General features: G+C 34.5%; 1 protein-coding gene across 1 annotated transcript in view; it reads left to right on the top strand.

The window, feature by feature from the left end:
* The window catches only part of LOC106473048 (tyrosine decarboxylase-like), a 28,105-nt gene extending 13,649 nt beyond the window's left edge, over positions 1–14,456 (top strand). The window contains exons 7-15 of the mRNA XM_013933726.2: positions 270–302; positions 3,527–3,688; positions 4,069–4,136; positions 5,596–5,666; positions 5,955–5,974; positions 8,443–8,541; positions 10,588–10,689; positions 11,303–11,521; positions 13,604–14,456. Of these exons, the coding sequence (XP_013789180.1) occupies positions 270–302; positions 3,527–3,688; positions 4,069–4,136; positions 5,596–5,666; positions 5,955–5,974; positions 8,443–8,541; positions 10,588–10,689; positions 11,303–11,521; positions 13,604–13,840 (1,011 nt within the window). The 3' untranslated portion in view covers positions 13,841–14,456. The remainder of the gene's footprint in view (positions 1–269; positions 303–3,526; positions 3,689–4,068; positions 4,137–5,595; positions 5,667–5,954; positions 5,975–8,442; positions 8,542–10,587; positions 10,690–11,302; positions 11,522–13,603) is intronic.
* Positions 14,457–15,005: the final 549 nt, after the last annotated feature.

Genomic DNA, 15,005 nt, shown 5'->3' on the forward strand with positions numbered 1-15,005 from the left:
AAAATGAGGGAGTACGGGGGGGGGGGATCAACAATTTAATCACATTCTTCCTATGATAATGCTTCGAAAATATAGTTCGTTATTATAAACCTAGACACTTAACACTTAAGGTAATCAATTTAAAGTATTAATTTGTATTAATGTGTACTTTTTCCTGTTCGGAATTTTCCTCAGTGGACACGTGTCTTGTGAAATTGATATGAAATTGTACTGTGATTATCTAAAACTCAACTTTTGGTATCCATGATTTGTTTTTTTTTCTTTTATAGGAAGATCGAGCCATGGGATTAATCCCTTTTTTCGTAAGTAGCACTTTTTCATAGGTTACTTTTATTGGCCATCTTAAATTATAAAGAGGCGAATGTGCACTTCCCCCCGTGTAGTTTAAATAAAACAGATATTTTCACAGCAGTTAGGCGTGAAACACTTTTTTTTATTATTTTAAAATTTCTCCTGATGAGATTGTTCTACAATTAGCATTTTCTGAAGACCATTTTCCCGTTATAAAATTCTGAATTCATCAAAAAATAAGCCCGAGAACTTATAACGCAAAATATTGGGGTTCGATACCTACAGTGGGCAGAGTATAGATAACAAACAAATAAGAATTGTTATCGTGTTGTCCTTTTTTTTTTGTCATCCCTAGCGTATATTTGTATCTTTTCAGACATATGAAAGACAATTTTTAGGTGAATTTCTGGCTTCAGTCAGAGGTTAAATTGAAAACCTGAAGCTAGGGAGGGAGCAACGCCTAACCCACCAAGGTTATTTCCCCCTAGAAAAACTAGAGTCATACGATTTTAGACGACCTTGCGAGACAATATAAATGGCTCGTTCGTAGTTCCAATATCCACATATAGGGTAACTGTGGATAACTAGCCGGAATTGTAATCTTGCTCAGTAGAGACTAGTTTTCGCATATAATCTTACGTTCCTTTGTCATTATAGTTTCTGCAAACACTTTCAGTTATCAGCTGTCTTTGGCCACTTGTTCTATATAGTTAGGGGGTACTCTCCATATCAGTTTTTCTTAGCCGGGGTGGGGGTTGTAGGCCTAGAGCTCTCACTTTGCCACTGGACTCAGCTTTAATGAGATAAATTGAACGAGAATATAATTTGCTTGTTTGGCTCCTTTTGCTTTTCATAAATTGTTGCCCGATTTGCATGTATATTAAGTACTTATAAAAAATGTTATGAATATAATACAAAACCGTCAACTTATTTTATAACTAACTGGAGAACCCGCCCTCTGGACGGAAGTTATTTAAGTTCATGATTAATTAAAGGTTATCTTAGGACATGAAAAGTTGATACCGTTATATGTAATTGTAAAAAATATATATATATAAAAAAAACTTGAAAAATGCAAAACTAAAAATGCGTACGTATCCCCGCATGGACCTAATGAACCTCCATACCAATCTTGGTGAAGATCCGTCCACACCCTGCGAAGTAGTTACATGGACAGACTATAGACAGTACTATTATATTTATATAGATACAGCGTCAAACCTAGGTTAAGAACGTTCGAATTTAACCTTCACGAAGCCTCACGAAGCATTTTGTTAAAATAACAATAAGAAACATGGTAACAATAACTTCAAAACAACACAGACAATTAAAATAGTTTTCCCTAAACTTAGAAAACCCGAATTCCCTTTCTTCGGCTCAAACATTGCAAACGTATGCTGACTAAATCCTCGTTAGTGACGTCACCTAAGATACGTTAGTATTATTTTTTTTTATTAGTTGATCAAATTACAGCCATGAAGGATAAGTGACCATAAGAAAAAATTATTTACACGTTTGTTAAACCAAAAATTGAAAAATTATTGAATACATAATTACACATTTTAATTTAAATAACTTAATATTAGATGTTGACCAGTCAACAAATTTCAAATGATTTAAGGTATGTTTGTTTGATTGTTATTGATTTCGCGCAAAGCTACACGAGGGCTATCTGCGCTAGCCGTTCCTAATTTAGCAGTGTTAGACTAGAGGGAAGGCAGCTAGTCATCACCACCCACCGCCAACTCTTGTACCAACGAATAGTGGAATTGACCGTCACATTATAACGTACCCACGGCTGAAAGGACGAGCATGTTTGGTGGGACGGTGATTACGAGTCGAGCGCCCTAACCACCTGACCATGCGATTTAAAATAAGCGAACTAAAAATAAAAAACAACAACAACAACAACAACAAAAAGGTAACTTAGAACTTAAATAGAACAACTTCTTAGACAGTAATAGATATTTGTATGACGAAAATAATATATATTTTTTTCTCTAGAGGGTATTAACAAATTCATTTCAGGATTGAATATCTTTAGAAACACAAATGAAGCGGTAAACACGGGCCTGATAAATAGTGAAAAGTCTGTATTCCTTAAATCTGTTAGAACAGGTGCTGTGTAAAAATGGCCTATTTCAAGCCTCAAGACCTTCTTATGTAACAGTTAGATCGGTCTTAAATCACCAAACACACAATAAGCCATTTGACTGTAGAAGATCGTGTAATATATTTGATAAAAGACCCAAGTGGAAAAACTCTGTTACACCACGTCATCATATAGAGTACTCTGTTTAGAAATCATTTCAATTTGTTTATCCTATACTTTATAGGGGCAAATTCAATAAGCAATGGTATTAATTGGTAATCTGTTCTGGTGAGTTGTCAGAATTGTTTTAGAAGTATACCATGATACAAGAACATTCGGCTCATTTACTGGACTCGAACTACAGTCTTCCAAGAAGAAAAAAAAGACCTTAAGAACCAAACTTCAGCCCCCATAAAGAGGGCTTTACCCATTTCTTTAAGATGTTAAGGGTGCCGTGCTGAGTTTTCTATGGGTGCTAATATTCTACAACGCAATAACATGTAGTTTTATTTACAAAACAACTTGATGTTTGTTTGTTTGTAGTTAAGCACAAAGCTACACCATGGGCTATCCGTGATGCGCCCACCACGGGTATCGAAACCGGATTTTTAGCGTGACTTACCGCTGTGCCACTGGGGGGGGGGGTCAACTAGATATACAGTGTTAATCACTCTGACCTGATCTGGTTCACTACTACATGCAGAGTATAAATCAATCTGAGCTGATCTGGTTAAGTTCAGGTTCTATGAATGATTTTTGGTATTTGAAATTTACCATGTCAATGGTACTGTATGTGATACCAGAACTAAACAGCCAGGTTCGAGACCCCTACAGTTCAAGTTAACTTAGTTAGAGAGAACAACACCAGTCACATTTTGTGCAGGAACTTAAAATCGTATAACAGGTTTGACTATCACAGATATAGTGTTCCATAGCTGATACTGCGGAGTTATTTATCAGTCCAATGTAGCTCTAAACTTGGATCTACCAATCTGTAAGACCCATACCTAACCACTAAACCCGTTTTTATAAGATTTGGACCCCCCTTTTCCACTATAGTTTTTCTCAAAGTGGAAGTTAGTTCGTAGATTTCCATACTTTTAATAGCACTGATAATATATACAGTTTGTTTTTCTAATTCAGGTTATGGCCACTTTGGGAACAACATCTTGCTGCTCCTTCGATCCTCTGTACGAAATTGGCCCAGTTTGTCAAAAAGATGGGATTTGGCTGCACGTGGATGCTGCATATGCTGGAAGTGCTTTTATATGTCCTGAATTCCAGTATTTAATGAGAGGAATTGAAGTAAACAACTCTGAATTATTAAAATTAATTATCGAAGTATTAAAATTAATTATTGAATTATTAAAATTAATTATTAAGTTATTACAATTAATTATTGAATTATTAAAATTAATTATTAAGTTATTAAAATTAATTATTAAATTATTAAAATTGTTATTATTAATTATAGAATTATTAAAATCATTATCATTAAAATTACTTATTAAATTATTACAATTATTATTTATTGGTTGCTTTTTTAGGCTTACTGTTTCTTTTTTTTAATCTCGTATAAATTACTTAGCAGTGCCTCTAAGTATTAACTAAACATTACTTACTATTGTTTGTATATGCTGTTAATGTTGGAGATTAATAATTATAATGGTGGATATCTTTTTTAGTACGCCTCGTCGTTCAACATGAATCCAAATAAGTGGATGCTGTTGAACTTCGATTGTTCAACAATGTGGTGAGTTGTAATCTGTTTACAATAATGGGATTTAACTTTGTAATTTATATAACACTAGGATGAGGTCTAGAATCTGATTGTTAAACAATGTGGTGAGTTGTAATCTGTTTACAGTAATGGGATTTAACTTTGTAATTTGTATAACACTAGGATGAGGTCTAGAATCTGATTGTTCAACAATGTGGTGAGTTGTAATCTGTTTACAGTAATGGGATTTAACTTTGTAATTTGTATAACACTAGGATGAGGTCTAGAATCTGATTGTTCAGCTCTGTGGTGAGTTGTATAACCTGCGAACTCAACATTGTCGTGTTTTAACTTGTTTATTGAAACGTATGAAAGACAATATCAAAATTCAACAATGAGTTAAGTTTAATTTTGTAACAATGACATAAGTTTTGTGTTTTAATCGTTCAACAACGGCCCAGTGTTAAATTTCTAAACGGTGTTATGAAAACACGTAGGTTCAAAAAATAATTTTTTAAAGACAAAAATAAGAAAAACTATATCTTAAGTCAGAGGCGTCGCTAAGTGCTGAAAAGATTCGGGGCTCGGGCACAAAAACGCAGGAATTTTTGGTTTTTCAGTATGATATCGATCGTGATTTTCTATTCTGATTTTTCAAGACAATAACTGGAGAATCGGGACGCTGTCAAATAGAGTCGGGTCACGAGCCCCGTGTACCAGTGCCTAGTGACGCCTCTGATCTGAGTGTTTTCTAAAAATAAACCTTTCTTTATCAGGGGCGCCCCCCAGTGGCACAGCGGTATGTCAACGTCAACGCTAAAATCCGGATTTCGATACCCGTGGTGGGCAGAGTACAGATAGCCCATTGTGTAGCTTTGTGCTTAATTACAAACGAACAATTATCAGGGGCAAACTTTGCCCCAGTTTTCCGCCGACGACAAAGTTTGTGGCACGTATGTAAACATTATTTTAAGGTTTAAACGTCGAAAGCTGGAGAAGGATTAGTAATCAAAGTCCAATAAACAAAATTAAGCTAAATAAGTAAGGAATGCTTAAGTTATTATGTGGGATAAATTTCGTTAAATTGAATTTGAAGAGAAGGTACATCCATTACGTTTATTCATTATTGGATTATATTTGTATATAAAAAATATTGTTACACAAAGAAAGAACATCTTAAATGTAATTTATTTCTCTGAAACAAAATTTTAAAACACATAGCTAGAATTCTCCAGTTTACGGACTTACAGCGCTAAAATTCGGGGTTCGATACACTGTGGTGGACAGAATGCAGATAGCTATTGCGTAGCTTTGCGCTGAAACACAAATAATATAGGGGGGAGTACGAAATAGTAATTCCAAACTAACCCTATTTTGATTGTGTAAAAGATCTTAGATGTTAATTGTATTCGTGAATGTAATTGTAGAAACAACCGGTAGGTGGTTAGGCAGCACCTGTGAACAATGTTGAAAACAATCGTTACTGTTTTAGGGTTAAAGATCGATTCAAACTTACTCAAGCTCTCGTGGTTGATCCGTTGTACCTGCAGCACAGCTTTTCTGGTAAGGTCACGTGAAATTCTTCATTGTTTGTTTTCATTGCATGCACGTTATAGTTAATAACCTGACTGTAAAATTCTTATTGCACGCAATGCATTTTTAACGTTTTCCATAAACTATTATAAAAAATTAAAAACTTCAATTCATAAACATTAATGAGATTAGTGATAGTTAAAAAGATTACAGATTTATTTACAATATTTATTGGTGTAATGGTTTCACTAAAAAAAAATGTTATGGTGAAAAGGGACTTAAAATGCATTAATTCAGTTTTATTATCTTCTTTTTCAGATAAAGCTATTGATTATAGAGTGAGTACTTTTTTTTTATAATATCTATATTTAATATATTGAAACCTATACATCTGAACGAATAGCTGAAACAACCAAAGATATTATTATGGGCTATATTTTTATAATTTTAATTAATTTGTTTAGGGCTATATTTTTATAATTTTAATTAATTTATTTAGGGCTATATTTTTATAATTTTAATTAATTTGTTTAGGGCTATATTTTTATAATTTTAATTATTTTGTTCACTAGAGGGAGATAGTGTTTCCCGTAACTTCTAAATGATGCTTCTATTTGTATATCTCCGACTTTAATGGATTCACGTTCTAAGTATTTTCTTCTGTCATGAAATCTATGAATTGGTCATGTGCCAACGAACCCTCACTTCATATAATACGTCCGGGTAGCATATTTAATTAAGTTCAGCTAAAATTTGCTATGAATACTTCCTTCTGCTGTGTCTCCTAACGTGTTGGTTATAGCAGCCATCAATGCGTGATAGTTGTTAGAGTTATCGGCTGACCCTTTTAAATAGGTAGTAAAATGTTGTTCGCTATTCCACCCTTTCACTTTATAATATATTTCGAACTCAGAATTATATGCTTCCCAAGGTATCTTTCCGTAGAGTCCATTGGTTTCTCGATTGGGCAATGTTGTTGAACTGGTTATATAAATTCTGGAAGTGGATTTGGTAGTGATATCGTTGGAGTAGTCCAGGAATATCCTGCAGTTACTAATGGCACAGCAGTAGTGGTAACATGTGTAGACCATATAGGTTCTCCTAATACATATTTTACAGTAAATGGTGTTTGTGTTGGAATTTTTGGTTGGATGCAGAAAGAGGTGTGACTGGTTTGATCTTTGCACTTACCAGTTTATTTTTCAAATGTTTTATTCTGTCATTGAGGTTACTTTATTCATTGATCTTGCTGTCATAATCTTTTTTGTTCTTCTGTACACCCCAATAGATTCGTCAGTCTTGTCTTCTATCAGATTCATTCTTGTTCTTAATTTCTATTTATATATTACGTCCCTTTCTTTTACCCCCTCTTTTAAAATACCATCTCTTATCTCTTTGATCTTCTTTTAATTTGGCCTCCCAGAAGGCGGTACTAAATTTATGGAGTTACAATGCCAAAATCTGGGGTTCGATTCCCTGCAGTGGACAACTTGTAGACATCAGATTGCACGAAGTAAACAATAGCATCTTTTAGTTCTCTGTAATCGTGGTCTTCTTTTATATTTCTGTAAATGTAATTTGGTCTTCTTTAATTTTTCCTTTTTTATTTTCTGTCTCTTTCTTCTTCATCTTCTTTAAATGTTCTTTCTCTTTATGCTTGTTCTTCTTTCCACTGTTTCAACAACTACAGCAAATTTTCGATATCGCTTTGTGCTCGTGTTGTCATCTTGAAATGTAGGCAAAATTCAATTTTATTTTCACCAAAATAATCCCACTTCTGATGCCAATGTTATAGTGTGTTCTATAACTTTGTGGGTTCTTTTGGACTATTGGTAGAAAATACGATGTCAAGTCCATGTATAACGAATTGACTTGATTTCATTCTTCAGTAACGTTTGCTATAGGCTACGCTCACTGGTAGGCTTAACTTCACAAACAACGTTTTAACAAAAATTTCAAAACTGATGTACGTCTAATTTATTGATAAACGTATTTGGAGAAGTTTCTCGATACTCAACTGATACCAAACACACTGACTAATTCATTATGTATCTTACTGACTGAATCAAAATCGAAGAGACTCACTAACTCTCACTGTATAACTTACTAACTGATACTGAACTGATTAACTAACTCTAAATCACTCATTCTGGCTTTTTATATTTTAATGTTTTCCTACGTACTACAGTACAGTAAACTTCGAGTCTCTACAGAGACTTCAACTTTCATGAAATTTCTTGACATCACCAATAATTATTCAAGTAAAAAACAAACCCCCATCTAGTGAACAGAAATATTAAAATAATAAAAATATAGCCGATAATAGAAAAAATAAAAGGATTGGGATAACTATTATGATCATTGAACTTAGGCTTAAGCTAGTACAATAACTTTAAGATTAAAAGAGTCAGTGTATGTGAAAGAAATACAAAACGTTTATAGTACAAAGTGAAGGGTTTTTGGTAACAAGATAACTCTAAAGATATCTGAAGATAAAGGTTTTTTGTCAGTGGCTATAGTTTATAACGTTTGTATGTACTGATATTTAGAAATTTTTTTACTACCCAAATATTTGTGTATATTGGTCTAACGCGTTTTTTTAAAAATAAAAACTTGAAAGTTGGCTTCTATTACGTTTGAGAAGCTGTCATCAGGAGGTTAGTTGGCTTCTATTACGTTTGAGAAGCTGTCATCAGGAGGTTAGTTGGCTTCTTGAAAATCTTCGTAGGGCTTAGATTTAAATTCCAGACATATAAATCAGGGTTAAGATTCTAAAAGTCCTTTTTGTGTTTCTAAACTTTGTCAGCATTGGGGAATTCCTCTCAGTCGCCGTTTCCGGGCTCTTAAACTTTGGTTCGTCATTCGCAAGTATGGAGTAGAGGGTCTGCAGAAATACATTCGTGACGTAAGCATCTTATTTTCTCTTTCATAGTTTACGTTTTATCGTTCAAGTTAATGAACTTATAATAAAAGAATAAATAACAGTGTTACAAATGACATGTTTTATTACCTAAAGTCTTATATTTTTTTTACCACAAGATATAATGAAAGTAATGGTACAGTAAGTTTTTTTTTTAATTTGGCGCAAAGCTACACGAGTGCTATCTGCGCTAGCCGTCCCTAATTTAGCAGTGTAAGACTAGAGGGAAGGCAGCTAGTCATCACCACTCACCGCCAACTCTTGGGCTACTCTTTACCAACGAATAGTGGGATTGACCGTTACATTATAACGCCCTTACGGCTGAAAGGGCAAGCATGTTTGGTGTGACGGGGATTCGAACCCGCGACCCACATGCCGGACCGGTACATTAAGACAACTTCACAATGTAGGTTTTACTGCAACGAAAACATTTTTTTTTTTACTTGTATCACTATTCAATTAAGCTAACTGTTTTCTAGACATGTAAGCATGCCTACTATCTTGTTTGCATTGTTTTTGAAGGATTGGTATTAGCCATCCCTACATCTACTTCCTTTTTTTCACTTTAAAATGTGCAGTCAGTCCAATCCTTTGGCGCATTCGCCGTGAAAGTCCCTCAGAAAAAGAAACATTTTTGTTCTTAATAAGCATGGCCAGGTGGTTAGGGCGCTCGAATCGCAATCTGCGGGTTTGAATCCCCGTCACACCGACCATGTTTGCCCTTTCAACCGTGGGGGTGTTATAATGTGACTTTCAACCCCACTATTCGTTGGTAAAGAGTAGCCTAAGAGTTGTCGGTGGGTGGTGATGACTAGCTGCCTTCTCTCTAGTCTTTCACTGCTAAATTAGGGACGGCTAGCGCAGATAGCCCTCGTATAGCTTTGCGCGAAATTCAAACCAATCTTAATACGTTTTTTTTTTTTACTTTTCTTTGATTGGGTATTTAGGAACTTATATGTTCACAGAAATGTAGCATGTTTTCATTAGAAGTGCATCTGGTAAAAGTATCATTGACATATCTATATAACTATGACTTGTGTTTCGCTATGTGCCATATATCTGTTAACAATAAAAGGTGAAACAGGAGTGCTCATGCTTAAACCATGTGATGAAAAATCTTTGTTTTTGAACATGAAGTCAGTTTTTAGTCGAAGTAAATTTTATGGGGATATGAATTAACAGATGGGGTTTATTGATATGAGGTTGAGTGCAATGTTACAAACATGGGCGTCTGCAAAATTTTTTCCAGGGGGGGGCAAAGTATGTGAAATTGTGAAGTGAATAAAAAATTAATATACATATGATGAATGAATAAAAAAAATTATGTTTCTCATTTTTAAGGAGCAATTCTCCCCTTGACCCCCCCCCCCCCTGCGGACGCCATGGTTACAAGCTTCATTGGCGGGAACTTCAGTGAAATGTGACATTAAGGCTTTAAGATTGAGTCGGTGTAATGTGTTTCTGAAATGGAAGACATCTTTAAAAATGGAGTCTTCAGATGTTACGTATGGTGTGAACAATAATATGGGTCTTGTTGAAATATATTGGTGGCCATACATTCTACTCACGCAGCTTAAGTGTAGAATACGACCTTTTGAAACGTTTTCCGCCTTTCGTCTGCAGACGTAGGAATAAAATGATCCGAGTCTAGAAAGGGTTACATTAAGTTGTATCTTGACATTTTCTAACAAAAACAAATGACTCGTAATTTCAAAAGAGATTGACTTTTTTTTTTCTTTACTTACAAAAGTGAAGACATAATTTGAACCTTGCCATAAAAAACCACCCTGTACCCCCCGTGGATCCGCGGTATGTTTACGGACTTACAATGCTAAAATTCTGGGTACGATTCCTCCAGGTGATTAGTTAGTCCACTGTTAAAACAAGAATAAGAACGACAACAAACCTCCCTAACGAAGGCAAAAGCCAAGACGTCTTTAAATAAATCAGTTTTAAATTATATTAAGTTATTTTTAACCGTGTGAATTTAAGTCAGTGTTACTTTTACGTTATAAAAGCTTTTTATTACAGCATGTTCGACTTGCTAAGAAATTTGAAAATTTGATAAGGAAGGACGACAGATTCGAGGTTGTAAACAACGTTCATCTAGGATTAGTTTGTTTTCGTCTGAAGGTAAAGTGGGCTTGACGGAGAAAAACTCTAAAGAACTTTCTAGAAAATATAATAGGCTTAGCACTAACGACAAGAATAATTAATTATAATTATACTTTACCAGCTAAGAAACGTTCACTCCATAACAAGTGTTCATTTATTTGGCATTTCTCAAATTGATAAAACGTTTAAATTATTTTCACCTGACCTTCTATATCTCCTGGCCTAAGAGAGGGCCCAGCCCTCTGCTGGCCCTGAATGGCATGAATCGAGAAAAAAAACGTGCTCAAATTCAAATGAAATGAGTTTAATAATTCACAAAATTCAGGGTACGATCTCTAAAAACAATATCGTTTCACGTACACAGTTTTTCTTCTTTATCTTATACGTTTTAACTTCTTTTATGTGGTTTATAATTTAGGAAATAGTTAGTTTTATATATTATCTTAGATTAATATTATATATACCCTAAGAACTGGTTGAGTAATTATGTGGTACTTTTATTTAATTGCTTTTAATGAAGCTTTTTCACAATTTTGTTTGGTTTCTTCATTCGTATAAATATTACACGACTTTAAAAAAAACAAATCAGAAAGAAAAATTACTTTCCATGTCTTTCACGAACCTTTCCTAGGGCTCTAACAACTTGAACCAAAAGCTGTTATCGTCTATTAATGCATCTGGAAAGCTACACATGGTACCAGCATCACTGAACGACCGTTACGTCATCAGGTTCTGCGTATGCGCACAGCAGGCAACTGATGATGACATTTCACATGCATGGGAAGTCATCACACAATTTACATCAGACTTGTACGAGATCATGAAAATGGACAACAAAGAGAAAAACAAGGTAAAATTATGATTAAGTAGGATAATATCCGACTGTAAGTTGGTTTATAAAAACGAACAGAATTTACTTGGTAGTTAATAGATATCAGAATTCAGTCATTAAATAGTAACCTGTATTTAATCTTGTACTACCAGAGACCTTCTAAACATATGCGGTTAAACTAGCATCTTTATTGAAACAATAATGTTACGTCTCTGGTCGTTTGTTAATTTCCGGTATTAATTCTTCCCGAGGAACTTCGGCGATACGAGTTCTTTCTTAATTAAAACTAGTTTATTCTTTCTCCTTACAAACTTTGTAATACACTTAATTTTCACAGTCACTTTAAAGTTAACTTCTTTTATAAATACACGCTATAATTCACAACAATTCACGCACTTTATTTACGGTCACTACCGCTCGCTTGACTCAATTATCTGTCTATATATTTGTCTATCTGTCATTCTCTATGCCGTCACTTCTCCTCTCCTCTTTATATTAAAATAGAGGGCACCTAGAAACCGCTCGGGCCTTCATGATCCTTTTAGAATTTCATGACGTGTTACCAGAGTCACGTGACTTCCGCTGTCGTAACAATAGTTATTTAAATACAGACTTTTTAGAATAATACAGAAGAATTCTAATAGCAAACACAGAAATCTATAAGTCTACTTCTCTTAGGCCTAACATTAGTTTAGCCTCGCAGACACAGAAATCTATAAGTCTACTTCTCTTAGGCCTGACATTAGTTTAGCCTCGCAGACACAGAAATCTATAAGTCTACTTCTCTTAGACCTGACATTAGTTTAGCCTCGCAGACAGAAATCTATAAGTCTACTTCTCTTAGGCCTAACATTAGTTTAGCCTGTATTCGATAAAGAGATAAATTAACGCTATAACTTTGTACATCTTATGAGCTTTAGTTTAGTTAGGGCTAAACTTTACCGTACTTAATACTATCAGTAAATAAGCTTATAACGTTATTCTACGTTAAACCTTTTTTATAAACTTTGATAAATGTTTAATATGCTGTTGAACAAAATGTCTACTAAAGTATATTTACATCCGCCTTTTGTTTAGATTCGTTGTAATGAAAGTGCATGTGCATACGCATTTTCAGGACAAACAGAAACTGAGTATTATTATAATAGATTACTTACTAATTCAAACTACTCAATATTAATTTATTTAATAACCTAAGTTTTGGCGGTCAATCTATTACCGTCCCCAGGACACTGCTGATAAAGACTGTTTTATGTGGGCGAGCCGAGTTTCAAAATAGCGTAAAAAAAAGTCGTGTATTCATTAGATTGGCTATTTTATCAATTATCTCCTCTGCGTTATTTCAAAATTTTATTTCATTGATCAACGAATTACGTCGATAAACTTATATTTATAAGTTGTAGCATTTTTAATCGTGTGATTAACAGTTTGTGATGCGCATAGTTTTTTGGAGTATTATAATCGTCCAGATTTCATATTCATCCTCAATATTATTGTTATTACAATTATTATAAACATTCAAAACTTTCAAAGGAAAGTTTAAAATTTTTCATTAAACTGACAGAAAGATTTTGATTGAAACATCAAAACCGTTCGATAAAAAAATAAAAAAACTAATTAATACTTATCCATTAATGCAAATAAAAAGTCCTAAACCACACTTAATGATCAGGGAAAGTTTCGCGGAATAGTTTAATAAAGTATGGGCGACCCCTTTTTTGCCCATATCTTCAAATATGTCTATCTCCTCTCCGGTGGCTTAGCGGTCAGCCAGTGGGCTAATAACGCTAAAAATCGGATTTCTATACCCGCTATGGTCAGAGCATAAATCGCCCATTGCGTAGCTTTGTGCTTTACATCAAACTAACTAACAAACAAAACTTCTGGTACGTCTCGACAATTTTTAATAATTCACAAACATGTCGCAAGGAGGCGCTATACAATTTTGGCCCAGTTTCGGTTTCGAAAACCAACTGATGACTTTTCTCTCGTGTCCAACTGGATACATGAACACATTTGAAATTTTATTCCTCGCCCACACCAAATAAATAGCGACTATAATCTAGTATTATAACTGTATGTCCTCGTCTCTTCCGTTAGCGACAGGAGGAAGAAGATGAAGACAACAAGGAAAATACAGACGAGTCTGTGGACGAAGTCTTCATGCTAGACCGAAAGAAACGTCAATCTCTTAGGTACAAGCGCAGTTTCTTCGTTCGGATGGTGTCTGATCCCAAGCTGTATAATCCTAAGATCGTGAGATCCCAGTCATCAACGGGATCTCGACGTCACACCAGTGATCCAGTTGATGATACTGGCGTTGTAACTCCCGTTTAGTTGGACATTAGTTGCTTATTACACCCGTGAATTGAAAGTATGTTAACAACCGCTGGGGTGTTAGGTTTATTTTATTTTTTTTGCGCGGAAGAACAGATTCAGCTGATGAGTAATTAGGGTTTGGTTCCTGAATGCGGAAGTAAATTCATGACTTTATTTGCAACAAAATTTGTTGGTTTTGGTCTTTCAAATAACTCTAATACATTACTTGACGTTTCCTAGTTAATATCTGTTATCTTAAAGAGGATTATTGTAAAGTTAGCTATCTTCTAGACACGTATAATTTACCAAACACACACATATATATATATAACCTAACCATGTTACACGGCTGGTATAATTATAGTGACTTTGGCCAAATACACTTGGAGAATGAATTTTTCCCCACGTTTGCTTCTAATAAAACTCCCAATATTTTAACATGATTTAATCTAACGTAAGTGTAGTGGTGGTCCTTATTCTTAAATGAGTAATAATAATATTCAGTATAAAATAATTACATTTTGTCCTCGGGCCAGAACTATGTTATTAATTAATAATCATATTGTTCTTCGTGTTGTGTGGTTATTCTGGCACCTGTTTACTGTCAGGCAATAAAATGAATGTACATTCCCCAGTCAAGCGAGTTATTTTTATTATCAAATATTCAGCCGTCACTTCGCATTCAATTAAGGTTTATTTAAATTAACGATTTCAATCAATAAGTAAATAATACACCTCAGTGGTAACACTGCTAGTCATAACAATACTGTGATATATCATAAAACTAAATATATTAATAAATCACCATTAAAAAAAAACTAACAATAACCTTATTAGAAAATTTGAATATTCTCTTATATATTTTCTTGGTATTGTAACTGACAGTGCTGTTGGTAACACTCGGCAAAACCGAATGTTGTAAGTGACATTGCTGTTGGTAACACTCGGCACAACGGAATGTTGTAAGTGACAGTGCTGTTGGTAACACTAGGCACAAGGAATGTTGTAACTGACAGTGCTGTTGGTAACACTCGGCACAACCGAATGTTGTAACTGACAGTGTTGTTAGTAACACTCGGCACAACGGAATGTTGTAAGTGACAGTGCTGTTGGTAACACTCCGCACAACGGAATGTTGTAAGTGACAGTGCTGTTGGTAACACTCGGCACAACCGAGAGTTGT

The sequence above is a fragment of the Limulus polyphemus genome, unplaced genomic scaffold (assembly GCF_000517525.1).
Source record: "Limulus polyphemus unplaced genomic scaffold, Limulus_polyphemus-2.1.2 Scaffold5843, whole genome shotgun sequence".
Classification (NCBI taxonomy): domain Eukaryota; kingdom Metazoa; phylum Arthropoda; class Merostomata; order Xiphosura; family Limulidae; genus Limulus; species Limulus polyphemus.